Source organism: Puntigrus tetrazona, chromosome 13, assembly GCF_018831695.1.
Source record: "Puntigrus tetrazona isolate hp1 chromosome 13, ASM1883169v1, whole genome shotgun sequence".
Taxonomy (NCBI): domain Eukaryota; kingdom Metazoa; phylum Chordata; class Actinopteri; order Cypriniformes; family Cyprinidae; genus Puntigrus; species Puntigrus tetrazona.
The window spans coordinates 10,389,085-10,415,942 of NC_056711.1; the positions used below are offsets into that span (position 1 = coordinate 10,389,085).

Genomic DNA, 26,858 nt, shown 5'->3' on the forward strand with positions numbered 1-26,858 from the left:
AATGAGAAGACAGAGTTGAAGTCTAGTGAGCAGGAGCATCGCTTATTCCCTCCCTTTTCTCTTCCTCTTCGCATCCTTCCACATCTCTACCCATAAGGCTTAGCAGTCCTGTTCTATTGTTGTCAAGGATACTGAGTGAGCTACAGCCTTCCCCTGATGCAATGTAGACAGAGACGGAGAAGGAGTCAGAGAGAGCGAAAGCAAGGGATGCTGAGGGCTGAGAGCAGGGCGCCTGGATGCCCCTGATGCCATCTGCTCCCGATCTACTGCAGCAAAGTAGCGTGTGTCTGACGCCAGCCCAAGGGCCCTCAGGACGAGAGACGTGGAGGAACAGGAGGCGCAGGCTGGGGGGAGGAGGAGGGAGACGGGTGCCAGTGGAGATCATATAGCAGAGGATGGGAGCAGTGGAGTCCGCTGAGAACGGACAGCCCCCCTGTCCCTCTCAGGAACGTCCCGAGAGCATGTGAGTAAGAACCAGAGGAGCAGATAGGAAGGTTCTTGGCGACCTCATTGTCGTCGTCGTTGTTGTTGTTGGTGGTGGCGTTTTCAAGTACCTGATTTGCTCACCTGGTTTGAGTCTGCATGTGAGTATTTCTTCAGCGATGCCTGGGCTGTGAGAAATAAGCAAATAAGACACGAGTAGAGTGTTTGTCAGAGAAACGGCACACACAAAGGAGGAGGGGATTGTTATGGTGTCTTTGTGATGTCACATTCAGACATGATGTTTATTTACATCAGTCGTTTACTGGAGGTAGTAAGGCTCTATGTGTTTTTGAGTATTGACGTGTGCGTTCCAGTCTGGCGGGCTTGCAGACGTCTGGACGGGGGAGTAATGGCTGTATTTAATAGGAGAGAGATGTGTGTTTTTGTGGGGGATGGAGGCTAATGCTGCAGCATTGAGAGAATAAGAGAGATGCTGCTGAAATAGAACACTGAGATGTGTTGGAGAAAAGGGGGAAGGGGAAGTAGAGAGAGAGAGAGAGTGAGGACATTTACGTTGTACACATTCAGAAAAGCAGAAAGTCATTGATCATGACAAATCTTTTGTGTAGGTGGTAGAGTGGTGTTTCTGTATACCTACTGGTTTCTAGTATAAGCTGGCTGTAAATCTAAATGAACCCATTCTGTCATAATTTGCGGTAGAAAAACAATTTTTTCTTTCTTCTGTGGAACACAAAATAAGATATTTAGTAGAGTGCTGTTTTCTAATGAATGTAAATGGAGAGCTCAGACTTCACAAATATTTGACTTTATTCAATGTATTTTTTTTTCAATATTTGACTTTTTTTTATTTCAGTCAGCCTGCATCTAGCCTTCACATTGCTTCAGTAGATTTTACATATAGTGTACAAGTCATATCGACCAGTTTTATTATGTAATAATGTAATTTTTATTATTTTGTATTTTGATGTTAATTATTTCTAATATTCTAACATCTAAGGTATTCTACTGTATTTAACCCTCATCCTATTGGTCATAGTTAATTTACTGTTGTAACTGACGTTTGTTAAAAAACCTGCAACTCCTTGCTCTAAGCAACACAGCTGGGGATGATGGGAAGGTTTGAACCTGTTCTTGAGGTCTGTGCTTTAAGTAAAAGTATTGTAGCACCATACAGTGCTGCTCATTCAGCCATGACTAACAGAGCTTTTAGTGTCTAAAGTTTGGCTTATGCAATCCCCTTTTGAGAATTCTTACATAACGCTACCTGCATAGTTTATGTGGGAGTTTGAACCTCAACTCTAAAAGCTTTGTATTATTAGATTTGTCATTTAGTTCACCTACTCTACAAGTAGCTCATCGTGACAGAACGGAATCTGGTGGAAGCAGCTTTTAGCATTGCCTGTTATCAAATTTTGCATTCATAATCTAACATTTTAATTTCATATACAATCCTTTATTTTTACATTTTTGGAATTCATCAAGAGTTGTCTTCACCTCTGCACTGTAACGCACTTCTATGCTGTCAATACATTTAAATTATATATAAATAATATAATTTAAATGTATTTTAAATAAATTGATTTTAAGATATTTTCTATATTAAAAACATAAAATTGGGTATAATTTTATATAATAAAAAAAATGTCTTCTATTTTTCATATCGGTTTAGTGGCATAATATTTAAGTGAAACATATTCCAATGTGAACAATATCTGTATCATCAGTTTTTCAGTCTATTAGTGAAAAGCTCTATATTTATATTCTAGTTCTGACTGCAGTGTCACTAGTACTTATCCACCTCAGAATACTGATGCCATGTCATGAGCCCTGACATTCAGATCCACTGGGAAACATGTAGACTGCAGGAGCTTTCACGCACTACTAAACATTCAGCTCTGATCATGTGATCTGCACTTTTTTCAACTTTTCAATTGTTTGACTTGCACATACATATTTGGGCATATAGCCTACTATTGGGCAACCACCACTTCAGTGACTACCAGGAGTTTGCTATTGTGTTATGAGGACCATTTTGGTATTCATGCAGTATCATAACAATAGGGCGGACATAGTATTCTGACTGTGTGATGTCACCATGAGTCCATAATAAATGTACGAGTGTCCCAGTGTCAAAAAGATCATGTGGTGAATCAGCTTTGAGATGTCCAGTTTGGTGAGGCCCATCCCTCCTTTAAAGCCTCTGAGACTATGAAATAAGTGCAGTACTGCAGGAGATCTAGCACACATAAAATATTGAGAGTATTCCTGAATTATTTGATAGTTCTGGTGAAAGCTGGAACATTGCTGCATCCCTTCAGAGAGAAAGCAGTTCTTTCCTTGGTCCTGGAGTTTATATGCATGCTTTTATGGTACTGCAAGATTTCCTATTATCGTATAGTTAGTATGATGTTTGCATCACATCTTATGTGGAACTGAAGCATTGTTAATCAAGACTGTGAAACAGAACACTGAGAGTAATTATGCTTCTATATCTCTTTGATTTAACTGTTTAGTCAGTTTATATAGAGATGAATTAAGCGTTGAATAAAGTCTAGGTGTAAAACTGCCAAAAGGTGTGATGACCTCATAAAACACTGTGATAGCCATTAATCATTTTGAGATGTGTATATTCTCTCCCGACTATGGATGAAAAAATGGATTCAAGTTTAATTTAGGTAAACCTCAAGTTAACATCTAATTCAGAAACTAGTTTACTTTCTAATAGTAAATATTAGCATTTAAAGTTGCTAACGTACACACCAGTTGGCAGTATGCTCGTATTCCATTTGGAGCACAGCCTTTGACTCCCTCTACTGGTCAACCTCTGTCATTACCTCAATTTTTAGTACACACTGTACCCTCTGGCATAAAAATAAGCAAATAACTGCTTATAATTAGAACTTAAGAAAATGCTATAATGTGATCCTACTGGTGTATTGTGTTAGTCATATGTTAACAACATTATTAGCAGAGAGGACAATGATTAGGAAACAGATCTAAAATCTTAGATCTGTTTCCTAATCATTGTCTTCTCTGACAGACTAATCGCTGTCCTTTTGGTTCAGGTTAGCTTTGTTTGAACTGGATTGTGGGTTGTCACGCTCACAGCAGTGCCTATGGATGGAACCCAGCAGTGTTGTTCTGAGCCAGACAAGCCTGGCTGTCTCCAAGCAGACAAATTCACCTAAAAATTCCTTTTATGTATTTTGCCTCCTTTAGCTTTATCTAGCAACTCACTTATTGCAAAAGTTAACTTGTTTACAAGATATTCTGACCCTGCGGTATCTGCAGATTCTTATGCTGATTATTTTCATTTACATATATTTATATTTATATATATATATTCTACCATCTACAAGAGAGTTTAAAATATGAAAGACTAGGATGTGGAAAATCCATTCTTTGTTTTTTAAAACCCCCGAGAGAAACATAAGCTTGATGATACAGCGTTCCGCCTAATTTCCTCTGCAGACGTTTTAGATATAAATCAGCGTTTTATTTTCCCATACCACAAAATAAATGGTTTTTTTATATGTGCTAATAGACTTCCTGTGCATATGTGGATCTATGTGAAAGAGAAGGACATTTGAGGCTTTGGCTAGGATTTTGTGCAAGTTGCCAGTGTGTGCGTTGTCTAGCACATGGGAGCATATGTCTAGGGAGGACTGTCACCATAGCAACAGTGTGCTTGCCAGATATGTGAAAACATCCCCGCACAGGCTGAAATGCTCATCAACTGATAATTATCTCATCCAATGTCATTAACACACTGGGAGCTGTAAAATTAGACTGAAAGTATTTTAGAAGGCATATTGTTTGCATTTTTCTAATTCTCTACCTGTGTCAAATTAGTGCATTGCATCTCAATTCATTTGGGTCTGATCTGTACGTATCGATTTTTGTCATTCATTCATTCCCAGTATATCCACTTACACCTTTAATAAAAAGCAATTGTTACTAAATTCTCATGGAGTAGTTGATGCAATGCAGATGAGCTTTTGCCATTTAGAGGGCATTGAGTATTTGAAATAAAACTGTACAATCAGCAAGCATGTATGTGTTTGCCAGAAAAGACACTGAGTACTTCCTTCAAGTTATTCTATTTAGGTTAGCAGTGCAATGAAGAGAAAATCTTTTTGGAATCTGTAGGTACAGCGTTTTAATGAATTAAAGTTGACATGGAAGACCACTACCGTTGTGACATGCTGACAAATGTGACTCATGTTTGCAAATGTACACTGATCTGATGCAGAATCATACGATACAATACAAATTTATCACCAAGCAATGTCTGAAATTTGTCATGTTATACTGTATATAGCAGGTTTACTTACATCAACAAGACTTCACATAGACAGACAGAACCCTTAGAGAAAAAAACAACTACGTTTTATATTTAATTTTCAGGTAAATTATTCAGGTGTGGATTAAAGAATATACTTCAGTAAAATTTGAATCAGTCTTTCCTAAAGAAGAAGACACTAGAAGGCAGGTCTGGTCTAGACTGTGTTGCTGGTTAAGATACCTGGTTAGCATCCCAAGCTGAGAACTGCATCCAAAGCACATGCAGGTTTTTTAGCAGGGAATGGGTGTGTTCACTGCACTGAAAGCATCAGTACATTAATCAGAGTTTGATGCAGTAAAACTGAGTATATGACTACAGCCAAGTGAGTTCAAAAACATGAGTTCAAAAGAAGAAAATCATGATGGAATTGGCATGAAATCAGCAAACATCCTGTTTTGTTCTGTACTTGCAATACAACTGGGTATTTCAGCTCGAATGGAGAATAATAATTAAGATGGAGGGATAATAAAAAAAACAATGATTATATATAAAAACATAGACTTTCTTTACATTAAAGCAGCCCAAGTGGGAAGTCTGCTTCTGTCCTTACCGTGGGGGAGGGAACGTGCCTGAGGATGTGTTAAAGGGAGAGAGAGAGCCAAGGAGTGAGTCTGCAAGTGGCGAGTATCTGCAACGGGTTTCATTTGGATAAAGCCCACCTTCAGCGATTGATCGAAGACAGAGTGAGAGAGAGAGAGAGAGAGAGAGAGAGAGAGAGCATACGATATTGAAAAAGAGGGAGGGAAGGAGAGAAAGGAGAACGGGACGTAGCACACAAAGGGATAGAACCAGAGCTACAGATTTGAGGAATTTACATTTTAAAAAGGGAAAAGGTGTATGAGTGACCGTGAGGCTGTGATCGGTGACAGATATGGCAGTGAGCGCATGGCAGGCTCTGTCTCCGCTGCAGTGGGCTCGCTGGGGCTGGGACACGCTGCTGGGAGGGACATCTGAAGAGGATGGGGCAGACCCAGCCCTAGGGCTCCTCCGACGCCTCAGCTGGACCTCCAGGCATGATTACATGATCCAAGGCAGGCAGAGGTGAGCGTGGGATAACAGCAGAGAAAGGACAGGGACTAATGCGGTGAGACTGGGTGGGGGGTCTGCACATCTGTCTGAGGCTGCGCCTTTGTTGCTGTGTTCGCTGGCGCTATCACATATTGTGTCATATTTGTGCATTATAGCATATGCTGATGCCAAGACGGAAAAACGTTCACAAACTGACATTTTGTTGTATTGACCTAAAAAAGCAAAATGGATATCATTAGTCCCGACCAAAATAAGAAAATGTTTTATTGTGTGAAAATTGTAACATCCACTATGTTACTTGGTAGTTAAAAAAATACACTCCATGGCTGAGCATAATATGTGTTTGAACTGCTGTTATTGGTCTCCTAGCTGAAGGTTCAGCGCTTCGATTTCCATCTATAATAATCCACCAGGGCCTACTAGACACATGCTGATGCAGGCGTTTGTTTATAAGGTCTGGCACATAATGAATGATTGTTTAATATGCTTTAGGTGTATTTGAATTTATTTGATCCTGTAGTATAAATATGAGCTGTGGTGTGTTGTGTGTCATGAATTGATGATGCTTGTTTGCTGTATCAGTGCTGGATTTGATATGCAGCTTCGTTGTATGGAAACAAAACAGACTTGATGTTTATACTTCAACGAGATTATTAAATCAACTCTTAATTCAATATATTCAAACCTTCTCACTGTTTCTTTTGCAGGAGTTCAGACTCAGATGGTGCATTCGAAACCCCTGAGTCCACCACCCCTGTGAAGTCTGCTTCTCCACCAGTGCCCCCAACAGAGCCCCCCTGCACCAACTCAGAGGGATTGTCCCATGAACACACAGGTACGTTTGATCTTTATTCCATCACAGTTAATATCACAGATTATCTTATGTGGAGTAAAATTGTTTTATTTCTCATTTGAATAGCTTCAGGAGGGTTTACTAGACCTTGCTTAAGATTTTAACAAATTTTGAACAAATTTTGCATTATTTAATATAAATATATTATAGTATATTAAATGATAATAAATAGTAAGTGAATAATAGCAGATGGCACAGAGCAACAGCAAATTGTAAACTTGAAAACAGAATGTACTATGAACTATTTTTAACCTCTAAAACTCATGAAATGTTATGGAAAATTAAGTAGCTATATATAGTTATTTAGTATCTAAGTATCTATGTTATATGCCTATGGTATATGCAGTTTAGATGTCAGTTTTTGCTTTGTTGAAACAAAGAGATTGGTCTAATTAAATTAATCAATACTTTTGTTTCTTATAGTGTCTTTTTAATCAGTATTCTTGTTACCTTTTACATTTCCTGTTCTTATTTAAAAAGGACTGCCTTTTCGCCTTTATTTTTAGACAGGAGTACTGTGGTCTTTGTTATCACTTGTACTCCCTCTAGTGGATGTACAGTGTATTACTACTTATTTGGTTTTTTTTTCTAGAAAGATGTAGAAAAAAAATCTAAACTACCTATATTCTTCTTCTTCAGTTGTTATTAAAATTGTATCAGTGCATCTGTGAGCACTCTTCTGTAATCTGCTTGAACGCATGATCTGTTTTCAAAATGTAAACATGTCATTCTCTATTTTCACAGCTTCCACTGCTGATATCTCTGCTAGTGAATCTCAAGACCCAGATCAGCTTCAGTCTCCCAGTCGCTCTCAGTCTACAGCCTTTGATGAGGACAAACCAATAGCTGCTAGTGGCACCTACAACTTAGATTACTTAATTGCTGATGACCCCTTCCCAGAATCAAATTTTGGGTCAGGACCATCAAGCCGAGCACCTCTCACCCGCTCTCTAAGCCTACAGTCTGGTGAGTTAGAGAGCCCAGGAGACAAATTCTTAGCAGGAACATCTGACAAGTTCATTCACCCACGAGCAGAGTCCTTCAGCGTAGGAACAGAAAGTGCTCCTGGAACTCTTCGTAAAGTGAAGAAGCCCCGTCCAGGTTCCCTAAAGAAGAAACCTCTTTCCCGGCAGAACTCAAATCCAGAGCATTCCTCTTCCAAAACAGTTTCCTCTAGCAGCACCCCAGAGGAGAAAAAGAGAGGGAAACCACGGCCTGAAAGCCCCTTGCAAACCCAAGAGAAGCCTAGCTCCTCTCCCAGTCCTAGTCCTAGTCCTGCTGGTACATTACGGAGGAACAGGATAAAGTCTCGAGTTGAAAGCCCTCCACCTTTGGCCGAGGAGGTCACTGCCAGCTCAATATCAAGTCAACTCCAACCGGTGCTTCCTGATCCAGTACCCGAGGCTCCAGCTGTCCCAGACGAGGAGTCTCCTATCCCTCCCAGTGCCTCCTACAAATGGGATCCAGACAACTTTGAGAATATTGACCCATTCCGTACAGGAGGCAGTAAAGTCGCCAACTCGCCGGTTCTGGGTAGAAAAGGGGATTTTACGTTGGTTTCAGAGACCCCTGTTGCTTTAGAGGAGCCTCGTTCCTCTTCCCCTATTAAAGAGCAACCCGTCAACATTGAGGAACAGCCAATTCCCAAGCGCCAACCAGTCAGACTGGAGTTTGACTATTCAGAGGACAGTGGAGAGGCTCCACGCAATACTCCTCCTCCTAAAAACCTAGGCAAGAAACCAGGGGCGAAGATGCCCATCCGAAAGCCCAAACTGGGGATTAAAAAGGCCCCTCCAACCCAGACAGAGCACCTAGACAATGCACCTGTCCCTGCACTTTCAAATGACATTGATGATATCCCGATCTCGAAGGGGTCATATAACTTTGATCCCAATAAGTGGGATGACCCTAACTTTAATCCATTTTCTTCAAACACTGGTATCCCCAACTCTCCTGGACTGTCTAGAGGATCTTACAGCTTTGATTCTGACTCCTTTGATGGATCAATGGATCCCTTCAAATCATCCAACAAGATGGAAAACTCCCCTCCGAAAGCTGCAACTTTTGACAAGTCTGACAACGAGAACGACAATGATAATATTGTTGAATTGGGGGATCATAACCAGAACAAACCTGCCAAAAACAAAAAGAAGCCTCTCAAATCGTAAGTTGGATTTCATTCATCACTACATCATTGTGCCAGTCGTCCATTGTAGTGCACATTTTCTAATTATTGTACATTTTCTAGTTGATATTTCTAAATGATCAGGTACATGTGTGTATGTAAGTGAGCATTAGTTCTTGTTTGTCAGCCTTTGTCACATGTCTGTTGATCTCATGTATCACAGGAAGTCCAGCAATGTCTCTTCCTTGTGTTGTTTCTTGTAAGTAGAGAGATGGTGGAAAATAAGCACCAGTAATAATATAGCTTAATATCAAATGTCCCTTTAACATGTTTTAACTCATGAGCTCACTCTCAGTTTTATCATTCAATGTAATACATACTGTATGACTGATTTCACGTCACATCATTCCACGTCACCTCCATCTTCCTCGGCTCCATGTTTGATATTTTCCAGTGACAATGTGTTGCCATCTAGTGGACCTTCAAACAACTGCAATCGATTAAGGCATACAAATGCACACAGGGGTACAAACTTTAGGCAAGGAAACATATGACTGGCTTACTATGTGCATGTGATCCAAGTCAAACTTTGTTGACTGTTTATTTTATTTATTTATTTTCATTTTTTTTACAATAATCAGACTTGAAGATAGATAGTTTATCTCTAATATCTCTGAATGGACATTTTCATGAGACTCATTCCAGAAATATTACCTACAAATATTCCTTAGGGTGGCCTAGCAGACAATAAACATTACCTGTTTTATTGCTAAAAAGCAGAAACTGTGACCTGGAATGTTGTCAAGAGAATTTTTATTGTTCCTATGAGCAGCATATTATTTTCCTTCTCTAGGACCCCCTGTACAACCAGAATTATTATTGCAACTATTAATGAGCAGCTTTAAGTAATATTACTTTCAAACTGGGAGTTTACTGGATCATTTGCCTCCGTTTCAAATGAATCTATGAAATATATTTTGCTCAGCTGCCAAGTTTCCTCTATTGTTCTCACACAATTCAAGGCTTTTCAAATTTTCAGATTTGACATGAGGAGTGAAGCAGTATTCCTTAAATATTTACATTACACTTAAATAATGAAATGTACCAACAGCAGCAACAGAATAGGATTTGAAATGCTTCTGTAATGTGAGGCATCTGTCACTTTCTTGGGTCACTGAGCAATTTAACAGGGGCTACAGGGATTAAAACTAACTGGGTCAGGACAGAGACTGGAGTATTAAGGATATTGTTTTTATCTTCTAAACCACAAATCTTCCCTGCATAATCACCGTACTTATTTCCAAACATATTTCCAAAACATAATCTCTAGTATCTGTTGGTCCTAATTTCTTGCATTTAAGTTTACAATAAAAAAACACATTTACACAAGATAAATGGAAACTGAAAAACATACTGTATCGTTGATACATCTCACTAATAGAAGCACAATCATGATGTAAACATTGAATAATCCATTATATTGCATACTAGTAAGATCCTAACTCATGAGATTTAATCCTTAATAGGAGCCATCATTTACTGTACAAATTACAATATATTTGCATTTTAAAAAGGTTCTTTAATACCTTTATCAGAACAGCAAAACAGGTATGTATTATTTAAATTTTATTCAGTAGACATCATTTGTACATCATCTGTCAAAAAAACCTTCTGTGTATATTAAATGTGGTTGGACAAAAACAATGGTTGGATGTTGTCTTTTGCTATACAATGATATTTTAAGAAGTAACACCTTTCTGTTTTGTTTTCTTAAACAGAAACACTTTCAGAGTGAAGAAATCCCCAAAGAGGACTCAGATTACTGAGCCATCTGCTCAAGTAAGTGAGATATGAGTGTCCAATCGCCTACAGTACACTCACACAGTCACTGCAGATGTTCATTCTGAAGATGATCTGTTTTTCTCCTTCGCTGTCACCTCATATCATAACAGTGTTGTCCTGTGTGTTCTCCGCTCTCGCCCTCCACTTCACACACACATAATCACCTGCAGGAGCACTCGCCTGATGCCAACCCCGAGCCTTCCCAGGATCACGCAACAGATGAGGAGAAACTGGCTTCCTCCACCAATCAGAAATGGACTAGACATGACGTAGAGGTGGAGCTGACCTCTGACCCCCAAGACTTCCCGCAGCCGACTGACTTTACAGCTTTTGTCAACGAGAACAGTTTGCCAGCACAGAGTGATGGTGAGAGAGTGGAGTCTCTTATTATGTTACATTAAATTATCTGTAATTGTGAGTCAGGGATTTTCCTGCCTAGTCTCATGGCATAAAAGTACCTTGGTTCACTTTTTTGCAAGACACAAAAAACATACCAAATACATATCACCGGAGTTTCCAAAAGAAAGGAACACTAGAGGCAGTAAAACGCAAGCATTATTCCTTTTCACAGAAATAAGTTTAATAAAGCGTAATTTTTTTTTACAATTACTAAGAATATCTTATCACTTCAAAACAATAATAATATGCTGAGTTATTTCAAAACTGATGCTTTTGAACTTTACCATCACACATATTCAGCTTCATATCTATGGGTTTGTTCAGTAGCTCATGGATTTGAGAGATGAACACTGGTTTGAATGCCAAGTGACTACGGTTTAACAAAACAGTTTAAATTTGTGTAAAAGTAAGTTAAAATGGCATGGTTGCATCAACAGGGTTTAGGGTTGGATTTGGTGTAGGGCATATTTTCAACATTAACTTTTAGCAACAGTCCACCAATATTTTAATTCGGAACCACTACAATATACACCTTTATCAACATAATAAAAAGGTGAACCTGTGTTTTAGCGCCACCCAGTGGACATTTCTTTTTTTAACTGCACCGAAACATGCATAAGGCACATAAAGATGGAGTTGCACAACAAGTGCACAGAGGTCCATATTTTTATGACAGAAAAGAAAATAACTCTGTTGATTTTAGGGTTTCACCCATCAGATAATTTCCCACATGATACAAGTTTGCCTACAACCTCAAATGACCCAGAGCTGACCCGTTTTATTAGCCTTTGACCTACAGGGAACCATTCACACCCCAGGGCAGTTTCTGCCTGAATCTAACTGGGTCAGTAGTACAGAGGCAGATGAATTATACTGCCACTCTCATATTGCTTCTGTCAGTTTGAACCGATGATCAGCATAGAAAGAATATTCTTTGAAAGCCTATTGTTATTTTGAATTCTTACATTTTCTAAAATGTTTAACCTGATATTTTTTCTCTTGTGTCTTTACTGCAGTTACGGACTATGAGATTGAATACATGGAAAAGATTGGCTCCTCCGTACCTGTGAGTATCTACCTGTCATTGACACACTGAACTTAAGTGTACAACTTAATATTTAAAAAAACAAACAAAAAAAGCAAGTGTGTGTGTGACAAACACTAATCTGATTTTAAATGACAGTCCTTTGTATTTTTCTGAATGCATGCATGTTTTCTACAGCCTCTCTCAGTGAAGAAACCATCACTTTATCTGAAACTGGACTCCGTGACAGACAGTCCAACAAAGACTTCCAACATGCAAGATTCAGAGCCCAACTCTCCCTGCACTGGGTAAACCAAACACACACACACATATACACTCACTGTATGTCATATATTGTAACATGTAACGTAAATCATATATTGCTTAAAAATGCAATTAAATTACTTGATAAGAGTAAAAGACTCTTGTTCGTGTGAAAATATTTTCTGTTTAAACAGGAAGTCTATCTGTAAGTTAGTATCTGTTGTCAGACAACATAACTGCTGCATTATGCTGACAGAGAGTCGTTTCTGTTTAGTCAACTATAGAGCAAATGTAAAACCGTGAAGATTATGTTAAAGCAATATATTTGCTAAAGTTGGATTTTTACACACGAAAACTACAAAACTTGTAAGCTACTGTAAAAGCTACTATTATGTACTTTTGAAGTATCATTATGTGTCTTTAATGTATTAATATGAATAATTTAGAGGTATATATGTTACAGTAATGTGCCTTTTAACTTTTGTACATTCGTGGTCTCATTTCAGTGACAGCATTATACCTTTTTGAGATATCATATAGATTGACTCATTTCATATAGATTGACTCATTGACTCATTTAAACGCAAAGCCATACATTTTGATTCTTACAGGCTTTTTTTAAAAATTACGTACTTTGGCAATGTATTCCATTTGTTTAATTGCATTGGTCTGACTCTTCCCAGGAGCTTTGAGGAGATGGAAGCTCAGATCTCGCAGGGGAAATCACCTGTGCTGCCACCACGAGGTGCTCGTGACTCCTTGACCTCAGAGAAAAGCAGAAAAAGAGACAGCCAGTCTCAGAGTCGAACGCAGAGCAATGAGAGAGATGGAGCGGTAAGTGCAAACCAGTCAAACCCCAAAAGAATCAGCACCTTGGGTGCATTCATTTCATTATGTCAGAAGCTGTGGAGCTTGTACAGGCAAAATACAACAAAACACCACATGTTTTATTTTATTACTAATGATTGCACAACTTATCTAATGCATTTACAATGCTACACATTTTTTTTTATTTCAGTCTTAAAGGAACAGTGCATTCTAAATAGATAAATAAATTCTGTCATTATTTACTTACCCCCATGTTGTTTTAAAAACATATACTGCATATTTTTTCAGTTTAACATTAAAGGAGTCACATTACACACTCCTTTTTTCTATAGAAATCTGTATCCCAATTATAATCATAGTAAATAATGGCAAATTTTGTTCTTTTTTTGAGTGAACGCTCCCTTTAAGACATTTATTGCACTAGGCATGCAGCTTACTCAGGGTCTCCCCACCAGAATCAGTACCGCAGAATGTTTATTCATAGGCTTGGTAAACCCATGGTAGAAATGTTATGATGCAGTAGGCTAAATTCAAGCTTGCTCTGCCTCACTGACACCCAGACACCTCCTACTCCTCTTGTCCCTCTTCTGCTCTCGGCCTATCGCAGTCCCCCATCCAGGGCCCCATGGATCCCTCAGAACTACCCCTCTTAGACAGACTGTCTGATTCACCTGCCCCTCTCAGCTACCTGGAGCCTGATCTGGCAGAGACCAACCCCACTGCCTTCGCTCAAAAACTGCAGGTGTGTAGAGAGAAACCTACCAGCCAACTATCTCTTCTTCCCTGAACCTTTGCAGCTGTGTGTGTGCGTGTGAGAGAGAGTGTATGGCTTTAATAGGCTGTGTTTCACTGTGTGTTTGTTTGTCCCTCCAGTCTTTCATGTATCTTGTCTGCTTTGTTTTGTCTCTCATTTTTTGTTTGCCCCCAAGTACTGGGTGGGGGTTAGGAGATGTTAAAGGAATAGTTCAACCAAAAATTTTAATTCTGTCATATTAATGCATCCTCAATGATAAATATGAAGCACAGCAATGATAGCATTTAAAATTGATAGTAATTAAAATATTTCTTCAAGGATCATATAAATAAATAAAGATTAGAATACTGTAAATAAGTTACTTTAATTGTAATATTTCACATTATACAGTAAGTATTTTTTTTACTGTGTTTGTGATCAATTGAATTGGTTAATCAGTTAACTGATCAATTAAATGCAACCTTGTGGAGCACAAGAGACTTCTTTCAAAAACATTAAAAAATATCTTAATGACTATAGATTTTAAATGGTTTCAAGTCTTATGAAGTCTCCTGAAGTTTAATAAGTCACATGGACTACATTTATTATAGTATTATGTTATGCTTTTTTTTAAGCTTGGAGCCAGTGGTCCACATTCACCGATATTACAAAGCATCTCTTCAGACATTCTTCATTTTTGTTTTACTGAAAGACAGAATTTTCATTTTGGCTGATTCATACCTTTATCTGTAAGTAATAGATCTCCTAGAAAGGGTCAGTGGCTCTCTCCCCATACATAACATTCACTGTAAAATGTTTTTGTTTGTGTGTGTACAGTATTTGTAAGCTTTTTCCCCTCAGGTTTAGTGTTTGCGTGAGGCGTGAGGTACAACTCTAACCCCTCTTTTCCTCCTTACCCCGTCCCTACTTCATGGGTCACTCCCCCTTTCCTCCCCTCAACCCTCCCTTGTGGCCCAGGAGGAGCTGGTGCTCGCAGCCCTGAGGATAGAGGCTCTACAGGTAGCCAAAAACATCTCTCAGAGCCCCACTTTGTCCACTGTGTCCCCTCAGGTACTGCGCTGAGCCAGCCCGCACCCGTGTGAGTGTGTGTGAGTGTGTGTCCAAGCACGAGTGTGTGTGTGTGTGAGATACCCTCTTCTGAACCGAGCCCCCTGACTGCACCCTTGGGTATGAGTGTGAATACCCACCCATAAACTACCTCACCATACTGTGGACGTGACATCTCACCCCTGGTTCTTTAACCCGGCTCCTGTCCCCCGATTGGTGCTCCTACTTTCCCAATCCAACACCCTCTTGAGCAAAAGAGGTGTGTTTTTCCCAGGGCTTTATGACAATCCTGCATGTTCGCTTGGACAGGAGATCCATAGAAACAAAGGTCAATGTGACTTGGAAACTTACGCTTTATATAGACTATATTCTAAATATACAGTTTTCAGATTTAGTAATTGATATGCTTATCCTAAATAGAATGTCTATAGCTGAATTCCTCGTCACATTCATGCTAGTTCCTGGTTTCGATTTGTTACTAATTTACACTAACTCATTTGAATACAGTGGGTATACAGACCATCTGTATGCCTGGTTTGAGGCCGCTGGCGTGGCTTCACATGAAGCTTAGTTCAGATCTGCTTTCAGTCATGTTGGATGAGTGACCGTCACCTCTGTCTCAGCATCTGCACAGGAAATGGAATGAACAGACTAATCTTGTGTACACAAGCATACACACGTACTACAACCTCTCTAACATGCTACGTATTCTTGCCGCTCCATTCTCATCATGTTGTCTTGCACGCTTCACAGTCTCGCCTCAAGAAGCCCAGCCCACGCCGCTGGAATCTCAACGGTTCACACATGGCTAAAGTAAGAAGGACAGAAAACATACCCTCTAAAGTCTAACTAGGTCTAGTCCATATATTCTAATCCCACTGCCCCTGTACCACCTTTAGACTAAACCACCATTAGTCAGAAAACTAGGTCTACAGACAAGAAACATCTCATCCTTCTCTTGTCCTTTCCGTTCACTGCACCAAACCCCCCCCCAAAAACATCATTAATCATAATCAAAACCTTAATCATCAGTTGTTCATTTCTTTATTCGAAAAAACACAACATAACATTTTTAGAACATATTATGTCTCATAGGAATTAGTATTTAGTTTATCAGTATTTATCCCGAATGCATTAACTGATTAAAAGTAGTGCTGTCAAATGATTCAAGATGATTAATTAATCCAAAAGAAAGGTTTTTATTTACAGAATATATGTACACTGTATACTGTGTATATTTATTATGTATACAAATATATTATTACATACACATACAGTATATAGAAAATATTACATGTGTGTGTGTGTGTATATACATTAATCTTAAATATATACATGCATGTGTTTTTATTTATATGTTCATAATAATGCACAGTATACGCACATATATTGTGTAAACAAAACCCTTTTTTTATTTTAATTAATCCCGATTAATCATTTGACAGCACTATTTAAACATGATTGTTAGACATTGAAATTATTACAGAAAATTTCTATTTTCAAATGAAGGCAAAAAGACTGTTTAACATTAATAAGGAAGAATAAATATACAATAATTTATATATTATTTATATATTACAGTTTAATAACACAAAATAAATCGTTTTGAGCATTAGCCTTAATAAAAAAACAAAAAGTAACTTTTTGACCAAACATTTGAGGACAAAATATTACCTCAAATTAGAATCTAATCTAAAGGACAGTCACATACATATTAAAAAACACATCAACTCTAACCCATTTTCTAGACACATTTAAAATTACTATCCACATAACATTTTATAGTTCTCATACTTTTTTAATAGGTTTTGTCTCACTCTGTCAAAACTAGTGTGGTTATTTTTGTAGAAAACTGCAGGAAAATCCACACAGACAGATAGCAAACTCTGTCGCAGGACGGCCCGTATTCCACAGGTATTGTTTCTGCACCATGAATAACCTCTAGACTTTCCAAAATAGAGTTGATCTTTAATGTATCAAAAGTATTTCTGGAATAGTGCTGGATACATTTTAGGATTATGGAGTGCTTTCATATATAAAAAGAGTGACACTGTATTATATAGCTGGAGTAATGAGGTTCAGTGATGATGACTACCCTGAATTGATGATCTTCTTAAAATATTCAATATTTTAACATACATTATTAGATAACGCTCTTCCTGAAATAGTCTCGCAGACACATTTCACATGCTGCCTCAGCACATTCTCCATGACGCGTTCTTTATTTGACCTTTTCATTAGCAGTAATTTATCATTCACGGAAATACATGCACAGCTGCTCTGAAAATAACAGGAATACATCACAAGTCCATGCTGTACTGAACTCTGTCCTGTCGATAAAGCTTTTGTTTCTCATTTGCGTTTAGCGTATTCCTCTGCCTAATTCCCCTGCCTCTGCTGGATGTGTTTATGATTGTTGATCACACATTCAGAGAGATTCTAGATTAGGTTATGCAGTGAGTGCCAATATTCAGATCTAGACCATGCTTTATGTACAGTATGGGGTCCTAGGATACTCTAAATATGATAGACCACCATTGCAACATTTTGTATTAGGTTTTAATTTTAGTTTCCATATGACTACTGTATATGCATCACCCATGATCTGAGTGCATTCCAATAATGCAGTAATTGGTATTAGGCATAAATTCTCCTTGCAGACCAAACATTTGGTGGGCATTTTGTATGTGTACCCTAACACATGGCCCCCTACCTTGTATAAGAGTCAAACTCAATTAATCTCCTAAACCAGCTCTGTTAGAAAGAATTAATCAGCTTTAATCAGCAAGTGGGTTTAAGGGCTAAACATAATGATTATTCAGTAACTACACCCCATCACTGGCTATAAAGAGGCTTTATGAAAATGATTGCGTTCTGAAAATGGTACATGTGAATATTCAGACGTTAGTTACTCTGTTACGATACAGTACACTTGTGCTTTTGTTTGTGCCACTGAAGCGGATATTCACAAAACATGTCTGTCTTTTCCTGAAGGATGTATTCAAATAGTGTGTTTTGTGTGGTCTTTTACAGTCTTTTGTTGTAGCTGGTTGCATCAAGGATATTTTAGGATACAGTGTTTTTTATGCAAAGTAGCTCTGCACATTATATAATCCCCGAAAACTAACATAAGGATCAACCTGTGCTCCTGCAGTTCTCATCTGACACAGCATTCCTTCTCTGATCCGGTCACAGCCGCAAACCTTTCATGACAAACAGCTTTTCACACCCATCTCACTTTGGGGATTGTCGGTCATAACATTCCAGCGGGCCAGTCGCAAAACCGCTGGAGGCTTTTCAACCCAAACTAAGAGCCTGCTCTCCATGGCATTATGGCTTTGCTGAGTAGAACCTGTAGATGATGTGCTGCCTCCCTCCAAGATGTGTAACGTGAATGATGTTTTAGAGATGTAAACTCACTGGTTTTTCACGGTTTCTCCACAAATCTCTCCTCTGTAGCAGAGAGAAGCGGCCTCACCAGGAGACAGCGGGGTTTCGAAGAGCTCCCTCTATTCACGAACAGGATACATTGAAGGAGAAAGCCCTCATTTGCCACGTGACATGGACCACTCTCTTGGCATTGCCAGAGAAGAGGTATATATTCATCCATTACATGCTGCACCACAATTAAAAAACCCTATATCTTAGTCTTTTTATTTTACATTTGATTAAAAATTTACTTGAGGTATATGTGTATATATATGAATATATTTGAACGGTTTTGCTCAGATATACATCACAAGAAAAGATCTGTCACTACTTCCATTTCACGTGTGACCTTGGACCACTAAAGTGTGTCTGAGGTTTATATATCCACTGAAAGCTGAATAGATAAGCTTTCCAAGGAGGCATGGATGCATTTATTAGAATAGGACAAGATTTGGCCGGGATGCAACTATTTGAAAATCTGCAATCGAAGGGTGCAAAAAAAATCTATATATTGAGAAAACTGTCCAAATGAAGTCCTTAGCAAAGCATATTACTAATCAAAAATTAGTTTTTTTTAATTTTTTTTATTTTACTAATCAAAAAGTGGGAAATTTGCAAAATATCTTCATGGAACTATCCTAAATATACTTAAATATATACTTAATATCCTAAAGATATTTGGCATGAAAGAATAATCTATCATTTTGACCCATACAATGTATTTTGCAACAAATTTCCCTGTACAACATGGTTTTGTGGTCCAGATTGACATATTATAATATTAACCTCATAAATATGCAAATACTAAGAATTTTTACAGTTTAAAACGTTGCAAAGGACATCCCAGGATTGTGTTAACCCAGAATGACACTAGTTTAACAATTTCCAAGGTGTAAAGTGTATAAAGTAACGCTCTTCTTATTTCAGATTGTTGTGAAAGAGAAAGAAACCATGGAGTGGAAGAGAAAATATGAAGAGAGTCGACGGGAAGTGGAGGAGATGAGGTGGGTGTTCTTAAAGGACAGAGATTCTTGAGCCCTTGTGAGCTTTGACGAGTGAAGCTTGCGTCATTTGCCGACCCCATTTCGCCCCACTTCTCCCATTACTTCATGTCCTCTCTCTAAACTTCAAATCAATAAACACTGTCAGAAGCGTTTATTCACTACATATGTTGCTTAGCTTATATGACACATCTGACAAATCCCTGCCATAAAGGCTCAGCTTACAGTTCCATGCATCAACCTCAGTCCACCTCTCAATCTGTTTATTTCTTTCCTACTTTTTTTTTTTTTTATTAAGTCAAGCGTAAGCAGAAAGCCAATTAAAGAGGGCCTTAACATGTCAGATGTGCCAGAGTTGGGGGCACAAAAAGGGAAAACTCATGAAACATGACATTTTTTGTTGACATAAAATTAAATTCCTTTTTACATTAGTTTCTTCTAATGTCCTAACTAATGGTTTAAATCAGGTGACTATTAGATGTTCAGTGTTTTTGAAGTATTTGTCACCTTACTGAACTTTTAATAAAAATGCAGTATTGCCTAATTCAGAAAACAGTTGGTTGAACCTGGACATGTTTTAAAGCTGTCTTTTTGTATTTAAGGGGCAAAGTGAACAAGGTAATCGGGAAGGGTTGCGGATTACAGCCAGCTGGACTAGGCCTTGTTAGTGTGGATAAGAATGGGGCTTAGTTCATTAGCCTGATTGGGCTCAGGATAAGGAGGGACTAAGAGGCTAAGGAAGACATAGCTAATCCATCCGCTTACTGTGCCGGCAACCTGCTTTTCTCCAAGCAAGTCTTTCTGCCAGCCAAACTCTTGTAGTCAAACACGACATAACAAATGCCAGTATCCTGACCTTTCGTGTAATCAACCTTATTCAGAATTTCGTCGTCACTTCAGATTGCACTGTTCTATTAATTTGCATATCCGTTATCCACCAAGTCCTGACATCTGGCACAGAGCGGATCTTGCTGCATGCGTGCAAACAGATAAAAACTCTAACTTGGATTGTTTGCTTTCCAATTTGGGACACTTTCAAATGCGGGTCTAAATCCTGTTTACACCTGGTATTAAGATCCGTCCGTGGTGATCCGATCACAAATGGTCAGCCAAGATACATACTGTAGGTAGCAGTAACGTGTGTCAAATGCACCTACTGTGATCACTTGAGATTGGATTTCGAAGGGAGGGTCTTTGACTTTGTGAGTATGTGCATCACTTGCTACGTCAGTGTGTTACTGCACGTTGGTTAATCAGGGAAAAAAGGGAAATAATAAAGCAAAGGAATGATCTGACAAACAACCTGATTATTTATAGATGTAAAGCCCATTGGTATTTTCTATTCGACTGCCACAGCATGTGGCTTCAGTGATTAGATCACAAAACATTTTGGACCATACTTGCATCTGTATTTAACGCCTACCACTTGTGAACGGATCATCTGAAATCAATCCAGGTGTAAACGCACTCTAGGACATGGTTTTTTAAATGTTTTGAGCGCAAGTCTCTTATGCTTAGCATATTTCACTTATTTGATAAATCTATAGGGATTTGTGCACACTATTATTTGATACTTTTATTTCCATAACTCCAATTACTGAAGCCATGGGCTCAGTTTCATGGAAATGGTGAGATCTTAGTGATATGTACATTTTTATCTGAAGTCCTTAAGGATTGCACTTTTTTTCTATATAATGCTTGATACAACCAGATATTTTTACATTAGGTAATCAAGCATCATTTTAATATTTCAGTGTTTATATTTTATTTTTATGAAAGACTCCCGGCATTGCACTTAAAATGTATTTTATTCCCGTGATACAGTTTTCAATGTCATATGATCCTTCAGAAATCATTCTATTATGGTGATTTACTGAAAAATTTATTATTATCAGTGTTGAATTTTTTTTTAATCAGGATGAATAGATAGTTCAACAGAACAGCATTCATTTGAATTATATATATTTTATAATTATACATATTTTTTACAATATTTACTGTCACTTTTGATCAGTGTGATTTGACCCGCTCAGATCTTACAGCATGTATGCTGTAATGTATGCAGCTTAATTGAATAGTAACTTGAGTTTTGCTTGTTCTTTACAGGAGGATAGTTATGGAGTATGAGAAGACTATCGCAGAGATGATTGGTGAGTCTGGATTGATACATTACGATTTCATCTTCTCCTGGGGATTTTCAATTCGTGTTTTGTGAACACTGTCAGCCACTTTTGGTTCTACTTGTCTGGGCTGTTCTTCTGCTACACTGCTATAAATGAACAAGCACAACCCTTACCTAGACACGCCACACCAACGCACATATGCAAAAAGTTTTTATTACTTTCTCATTTAATTTGCAGACAAATCTTTCATGCCTCTGGACCCAAACACCGGTCAGTTACAAGCACAAGCCTTCATGTCTCCTTTTAAATTCCACTTGACTTGACTTCAAAAAACATAAACATGTTTCTATTCAAAACATGTCCCTTACCAGGCCTCACCCACTGACAGATTAATCAGATTTCTTTGCCTGTCCAGTATTTACCTGTAAATACTGTAGGCCGTGTGCGTTCTCACATTTTCAGATTGCTATACTGAGTGTCTGGTTTAACCTTGACATGCTTTTCTCTCTTTGTACAAAGAAAAACCTTTATTCATTACCTTTTTTATATTCTTCATGATAAAATACCATCCATGATATTCCGCTTCCCAGCTGTCGGTCATTTACTTTCATCTTATTTTGTGTCTTTGCTTATAATTTCTTTTTCCATGGTTCATTTTCTTGGCCACTTTTCTGGCTCTCACCATCTACTTCTTTATACTACTTTGACACTTTCATTAATTTTAAAATTCGTCTATGTATCTGACACGCTTTTCTCTCTCACATGTCCCACCCTGCTGGCTTGACTTAATGCCGTCCCTTTTTTCTGTTTTGCTCCCTCCGTCCCCATAAATATTTGATAAATCACTCAGGCATGCCTGGTAAGTATTAGCAACTCTTTATTTTCTTTGTTTGTGTTGCATCCACCACATCTGATAGTGGCAGACAGGGAGAGTTTCTCTTACCTGAAAAATCTCTCATTTTAGTATCATCTGGTTTAGATCTGCTGTTCTTTTATAGACCTTTTCTCAAACATCTTCCATTGAGTGTTCAGGAAACTACTTTCCAGATAAGCTCATCATAATGTAAAGTCGCCAAAATACAATTAAGTATAGTCAAGATACAAAAAAAGTAGCTATGACATATATTTTATTATAACAGTTGCTTATGAAAATACATTCATATTTGTTATTTTTTGTGGAAACCACAATACTTTTTTCCCAAGATTGTTTGATGAATGCAAAGTTTAAAAGGACAGAATTTGTTTTCTTTTGTTAGTTTAATGGCCCCTTGCAGAATAAAAGTATTGGTTTCTTTACTTTAAATTAGTAGTATATGTTTAAACTAATGTAATAAAACTAGTAGAAAGCTAGTGCTGTCACATAATTATTAACAGTTAATTGTATCCAAAAATTTTTTTGTTTACAAAATATGTGTTTGAATTGAATTATACACACAACACACACACACAAATATATATATATATATATATATATATATATATATATATATATATATATATATATATATATATATATATATATATATATATATATATATATATATATATATATATATATATATATATGTATATATATATATATATATATATATATATATATATATATATACATATATAAGACACACACATACAGCATATATTTTAAAAAATATTTACTTTATATATATATTTTTTCATAAATTATATATATATTTATATATATTATATATATATTATATATAAATGTAACAGAATTTTCTTAAATATACACATGCACGTAAGTGTATTTATATATGCATAATAAATATACACAGTACACATATATTATGTAAACCAAAACCTTTATTTTGGATGCAATAAATTGTGTTTTTTTACTAAACTTTTGCTGTAACTATAAATCCAAAAAAAAAATTAAGAGGTGCTGAATAAGTCTTTCGAAGGTCTTCTCATCTCACCATGTCTCCGTGGTTTGGACATCTTTGAGAGTGTGTGTGTGTGTGTGTGTGTGTGTGTGTGTGTGTGTGTGTTGTCTGCATGCATCATAGAGATGCAGCTTCGAAAACTGCATTTTCATTTGTCATCGACTTAGACATAGTGGTGTAGAGTATAATTTCATATCTGAAGTACCCAAAGGAGCATAAAATCAACCTCTGTCACATCCAAAAGCAGATTTGCACATCAATTTGATTGTGTTGTGTGTTGTATATTGTGCATCTAGTGTAATATGAACTTAATGCGTTTGTTTTTGTGTGTATGTCTCAGAGGGTGAACAGAGAGAGAAGACTCTGTCTCATCACACTATCCAGCAGTTGATCCTGGAGAAAGACCAGGCTTTGGCTGATCTCAACTCTGTGGAGAAATCTCTCGCTGATTTGTTCCGTCGCTATGAAAAGATGAAAGATGTTTTGGAAGGCTTCCGGAAGGTAAGACGTTTCAGACCGAGATCAATAAAGGTTAAATCATTGCGAAATGCAGATTCTGAGGTAAATGGAATATTCAGTGAGAAATATGTATGTTACTGATTGTGGATGTTTCATGCAAAAATGGAGCCAAATAAATGCAAGCTTACAACAATAACTATTAGGCTGTAGGTTAAAATGATTTAATAGCTTTTGCTTATTTACTATTTTTCTTCTTTTTTCCTTTAGAATGAGGACGTGCTGAAGAAATGTGCGCAGGAGTACCTATCCCGTGTCCGTAAGGAGGAGCAGCGTTACCAAGCCTTGAAGATCCACGCGGAGGAGAAACTGGATAAGTACGTACTAATCTTTCACGTGCATATGTTTTTAATATGCTTTGCTTTGTACAAGGTTTCTGTTGCCTCGAACAACAACTGTTAGGCCAATTATGGGTTAGGCTTGCACTGTGCCAGAGACCTTCGAAATATGAAATGATGGCATGGCCATGTCTTACCTGCAGGGCGAATGCTGAAATCGCTCAGGTGAGAGCCAAAGCCAAGCAGGAGCAGGCAGCGTATCAGGCCAGTCTGAGGAAAGAACAGATGAAGGTGGACTCACTGGAGCGCACACTGGAACAAAAGGTTTGCTCACTTTTTCATGTAGTTGTTGTTAAAACATTTAGTTAATTTTTAAATACGGCAAACAATTATTTTAATTAAATATGTTATTTATGTGTGTATATACCCCCAGTGAAAGTCATGGAATAATTATGATTTTGTAAATGTTGCTGAGAAGTCTCTTTTGCATAACAAGGCTATATTTATTTTGATTAACGAAATAATAATTTTAAATATATATATATATATATATATATATATATATATATATATATATATATATATATATATATATTAATTTTATAAAGAATAATATATAAGAAATATTTTTTTACTGTTTCTTTAGATACATTTACTGCATCAACACACACACAAAAATATATTTAAACATCCTGAAAAAATATTGTGGTTTCCACAAAAATGTTAAATAGCGTAACATAGGTAATGGTAATGTTAATATTTCATAATATAATTAATACTGAAGTATTGGCTGCTGGATTAACTTATCTTTGTCATATCAGAATAAATTATATTTAAAAATGATTTTTCACTATTTTCTGTTCTTTTTGGAAAACATATTGTAAGAGACATTATTTTTAAAATGTAATAACTAACATTCAGAGGTTAACGTGATTTTTTGCATTCTGTTTATAGAACAAAGAGATTGAGGAACTGACCAAAATTTGTGATGAACTGATTGCCAAGATGGGAAAGAGCTAGCCGTCCATTCAACAAAGTTCTGTCTCTACTACAAAAGGACAAAAGAACTATAACTGGACAAGAGTGTAAAGATGGAGGAGCAAAGTTAAATTGTTTTGGTATTGTTTTTTCCTCTTTCTAATGGACAGAACAATGAACTAACCAAACAAAAGATCTCACACTACTGACATCTTCACATAAACTGGAGTTCCAAGGACTGGGAGAACACACTAGTTTCTGGCTGTAATTATTTTCTCTTCATTTTGATATGTTAATGTACACCACCTTACCTATGTTGAGGGTCTTGTGAAAGTACTCCCCATCAGTAGAGACTTTTTTGAGAGTCTGTATAGCTCACTAGCACACGCACACACACACACATACACACAGACACACGCAGAGAGTATGTGTTTATAGTGAGTCTGAGGTTTTGAGTGCTGTTGCCATGACAACCACTGATGGAGCCGACTGTTAATCTGATTCCTGTGGTTCCCTCTTCTTAACTTGAAAACAGAAATGACCAGAGAAAAAAAATCTATATATACTATAAAACAGAGGAATAAATCATTCAGTTGTCACAAAGTGGTATTCATGATCATAAAAAAATGCATGTCGTAGGCCTTGACGGTTTTGTAAATATGAAGATGACTTGAAAATAGTAAAGGAACGTAACTGCAGATTTTGATACTGGTAGTTTATCTGCTTCCTTGTGTATCTTTGTAGATACTTGTTGTTCATTTGTTTCGTTGTCTTCTAGCAACACTGATGTGTGATTTTATTTTTGGATTTATTTTGATATATAAATGAACCCACGTATCACTGTCAGTGGTTCTGAGATAATTTAATCTGAATGGTTTTGTCTCAGTCCTGCTATAGCTGATGTTTCAGACAAGTGAAGCTCTGTCGCTATACAGGACATGCTTAAAAAGTGCAATAAAAGATGGCAATACAGCTTCTGTTTATCTGACCCATATCCCACAGACACAGACAATATGCAAAATGTAAAGGCTTGATGTTTGACGTAATAACAATCACATTTACTTACTCATTTAGCAGATGCTTTTAGCCTCCCACTAGGGCATTTTAAGAAAGCAGTAATGTTGTTAATGAACAAACAATGAATCTTGCTGACATGATCCTACGTATGTGCATAAAAAGATGCATTAGTTAGCTGACAGATGGGTCTTAAAATCACGCCAGACAGACTATATTAGTGCCAATTACATGCTGGCACAGAACCAAACTGTCTGAGTGAGTGAAGAAAAACAATGAGTCAAAGTAGAATTTAAGAAAAAATAGGATGTAGGAAGAATCAGAAATGTAAGAAATAAGAAAAATAAAAATAAATGGAAAGACAAAGAAATAGAAATGGATAAAAATCGATGATTTTTATAGGTGATCAATTATGTACACAATAGTATCAAAAATACTATTAATTATAAATGAAATTATTCATTTCTTATGTATATATATTTTTTAATTATGTATTTGTTTGTATATATATGTATAATATACAACAGTGCTGTAAGAGTAAACAGAGTAATATATAATTAGAAGTTTATCTATTTCTTATTTTAATATGTATTAAAAACGTTTGATTTTTGGTTCATTTTACCACATGTGTATATTCAAATATGGAAACAAAATAAACGAATGG

The 26,858-nt window shown here is 37.1% G+C and overlaps 1 protein-coding gene across 15 annotated transcripts; it reads left to right on the forward strand.

The window, feature by feature from the left end:
• Nucleotides 1-26,152, forward strand: LOC122357093 (transforming acidic coiled-coil-containing protein 2-like). 15 transcript variants are annotated; one of them, XM_043256309.1, is made up of 21 exons: nucleotides 1-463; nucleotides 6,526-6,653; nucleotides 7,416-8,835; nucleotides 9,020-9,055; nucleotides 10,575-10,635; nucleotides 10,749-11,004; nucleotides 12,054-12,103; nucleotides 12,260-12,369; nucleotides 13,009-13,159; nucleotides 13,761-13,895; nucleotides 14,865-14,957; nucleotides 15,708-15,767; nucleotides 16,803-16,868; nucleotides 18,414-18,548; nucleotides 19,311-19,387; nucleotides 21,491-21,534; nucleotides 21,745-21,777; nucleotides 23,749-23,909; nucleotides 24,135-24,241; nucleotides 24,406-24,526; nucleotides 25,157-26,152. In XM_043256309.1, the coding sequence occupies exons 1-21, from the start codon at nucleotides 396-398 to the stop codon at nucleotides 25,220-25,222; spliced, it is 3,378 nt and encodes a 1,125-aa protein (XP_043112244.1). In that variant the 5' UTR covers nucleotides 1-395; the 3' UTR covers nucleotides 25,223-26,152. The 15 variants fall into 15 exon arrangements, with proteins under 15 accessions (XP_043112244.1, XP_043112235.1, XP_043112239.1 ...); XM_043256300.1 differs by lacking the exon at nucleotides 1-463 and adding an exon at nucleotides 5,570-5,830; XM_043256304.1 differs by lacking the exon at nucleotides 1-463 and adding an exon at nucleotides 5,570-5,830 and having other exon boundaries at nucleotides 10,809-11,004.
• The last annotated feature ends 706 nt before the right edge of the window (nucleotides 26,153-26,858 follow it).

Coding starts and splice junctions, on each gene's coding strand:
- LOC122357093 (XM_043256300.1), top strand. CDS start 5,661: ATGGCAGTGAGCGCATGGCAGGCTCTGTCTCCGCTGCAGTGGGCTCGC. Junction 6,654..7,415: donor ATTGTCCCATGAACACACAG/GTACGTTTGATC, acceptor CTATTTTCACAG/CTTCCACTGCTGATATCTCT. Junction 15,768..16,802: donor ACGGTTCACACATGGCTAAA/GTAAGAAGGACA, acceptor TTATTTTTGTAG/AAAACTGCAGGAAAATCCAC.